Genomic DNA, 1264 nt, shown 5'->3' on the forward strand with positions numbered 1-1264 from the left:
TTGTTTTTGGGAATTTGTGGGCTGGTTATGTTGACTTTGTTACATACTTCAGTCTCTTAACTGAATTCAGGTTTCTTGAGGGGTGGTTTGGGTTGCATTTTTTGGTAGGATTTTGTTTGACTTCCTTCTCCATTCTGTTCTTTGGCTTTCCCTGTGGATGCAGGAAGAGCAGAAGGGACCAGCAAGCCATCTGACTGCTCAGTGCCAACTTGGCGTGCAGCAGTGGCATGGAGAGGCAAGTGCTCTTGGGAGGCACTGCTTTCTGAGCAGAGTCCCATTGGTTCAGAGCAGTGCCTGCCAGCCTTCTGTGGCATGGAGAAAGGGTGTTTCCTTCTAAAAACTGGCACAGTGCGGAGCTCAGACCTAGCTATGTAGGGGCAGTATCCACCTACCTGCAAGAGCATGAAGACTGGATCTTTTTGGCCTGCTTTCTACACTGCTGCTGTTTCCTTCTGACCCACTCCAGGGCTTTCGTCAGGCTTGTTTTATTACTCTCTCACACAGCAAGGTATGTGCAGGCACTGTAGGGAGTTGCATTGTCCTTTGAAAAGGAGAGTACAAAGGAGGCTTAACACAGGACTAATGTAGCTCTCTTGTTGCCTAGACAAAGTGTAAAAATGGATCCGAGTTAAATGGGTTTTCATTTGGTTTTTTTGCAGCCCCCCGGGGGAAGCGAGGCTGGAAAACCTTTTATGCTGTGCTGAAGGGAACAGTCCTATACTTGCAGAAGGTAAGGGAAATCACTCTTTTGGAAACTAATTAAAGATGGATAAAGCAGCAGGCGTCCTCTCAGCATTCACAGCCCACCTCCAGGCTCCTTTCGCTCCAACACACAGTGTGGCTGCCCTCTCTGCCCTCCACCCTGTTTACACACACTTTCAGGCATTGATCCTTTCATTGACACCCTCCCCGTTTTCACACTTCCAGGCTCATTTCCATTGTCCCCATCTACATGTGCACCCTATCAATTTCAGTTTATACTATTGCTGTCACTCATGGCTCAAAAAATAGCCAGCTTTACCAGCAATCATCTCTCTGTGTCTTGCACACATTCCTCCAGGCTGCTTTTAACATTGCATTTCATACATATGACTTACCCTTCCGTAAAGCTGTCCTCCTTTCCCATCTTTTCATAGTACACTTTTCTGCAGTGCCTGCAAGGTGAGCTGCAAAACAATGGAATGGCAGCTCAGGCTTGGTAGGAGTCTGCAGCTTCTGCTCCACAGCAAAAATAAAGAATAAAAGAATCTTTTTTTTTTTTTTT

General features: G+C 46.4%; 1 protein-coding gene across 1 annotated transcript in view; it reads left to right on the plus strand.

The window, feature by feature from the left end:
- Positions 1–659: 659 nt before the first annotated feature.
- The window catches only part of LOC103769342 (PH and SEC7 domain-containing protein 3-like), a gene marked incomplete at its 5' end in the record, with an annotated part of 15539 nt that continues 14934 nt past the window's right edge, over positions 660–1264 (plus strand). The window contains one exon of the mRNA XM_008936528.1: positions 660–730. Coding sequence (XP_008934776.1) covers positions 660–730 — 71 coding nt within the window. The remainder of the gene's footprint in view (positions 731–1264) is intronic.

Source organism: Merops nubicus, unplaced genomic scaffold (genome assembly GCF_000691845.1).
Source record: "Merops nubicus isolate BGI_N331 unplaced genomic scaffold, ASM69184v1 scaffold6983, whole genome shotgun sequence".
Taxonomy (NCBI): Eukaryota; Metazoa; Chordata; class Aves; order Coraciiformes; family Meropidae; genus Merops; species Merops nubicus.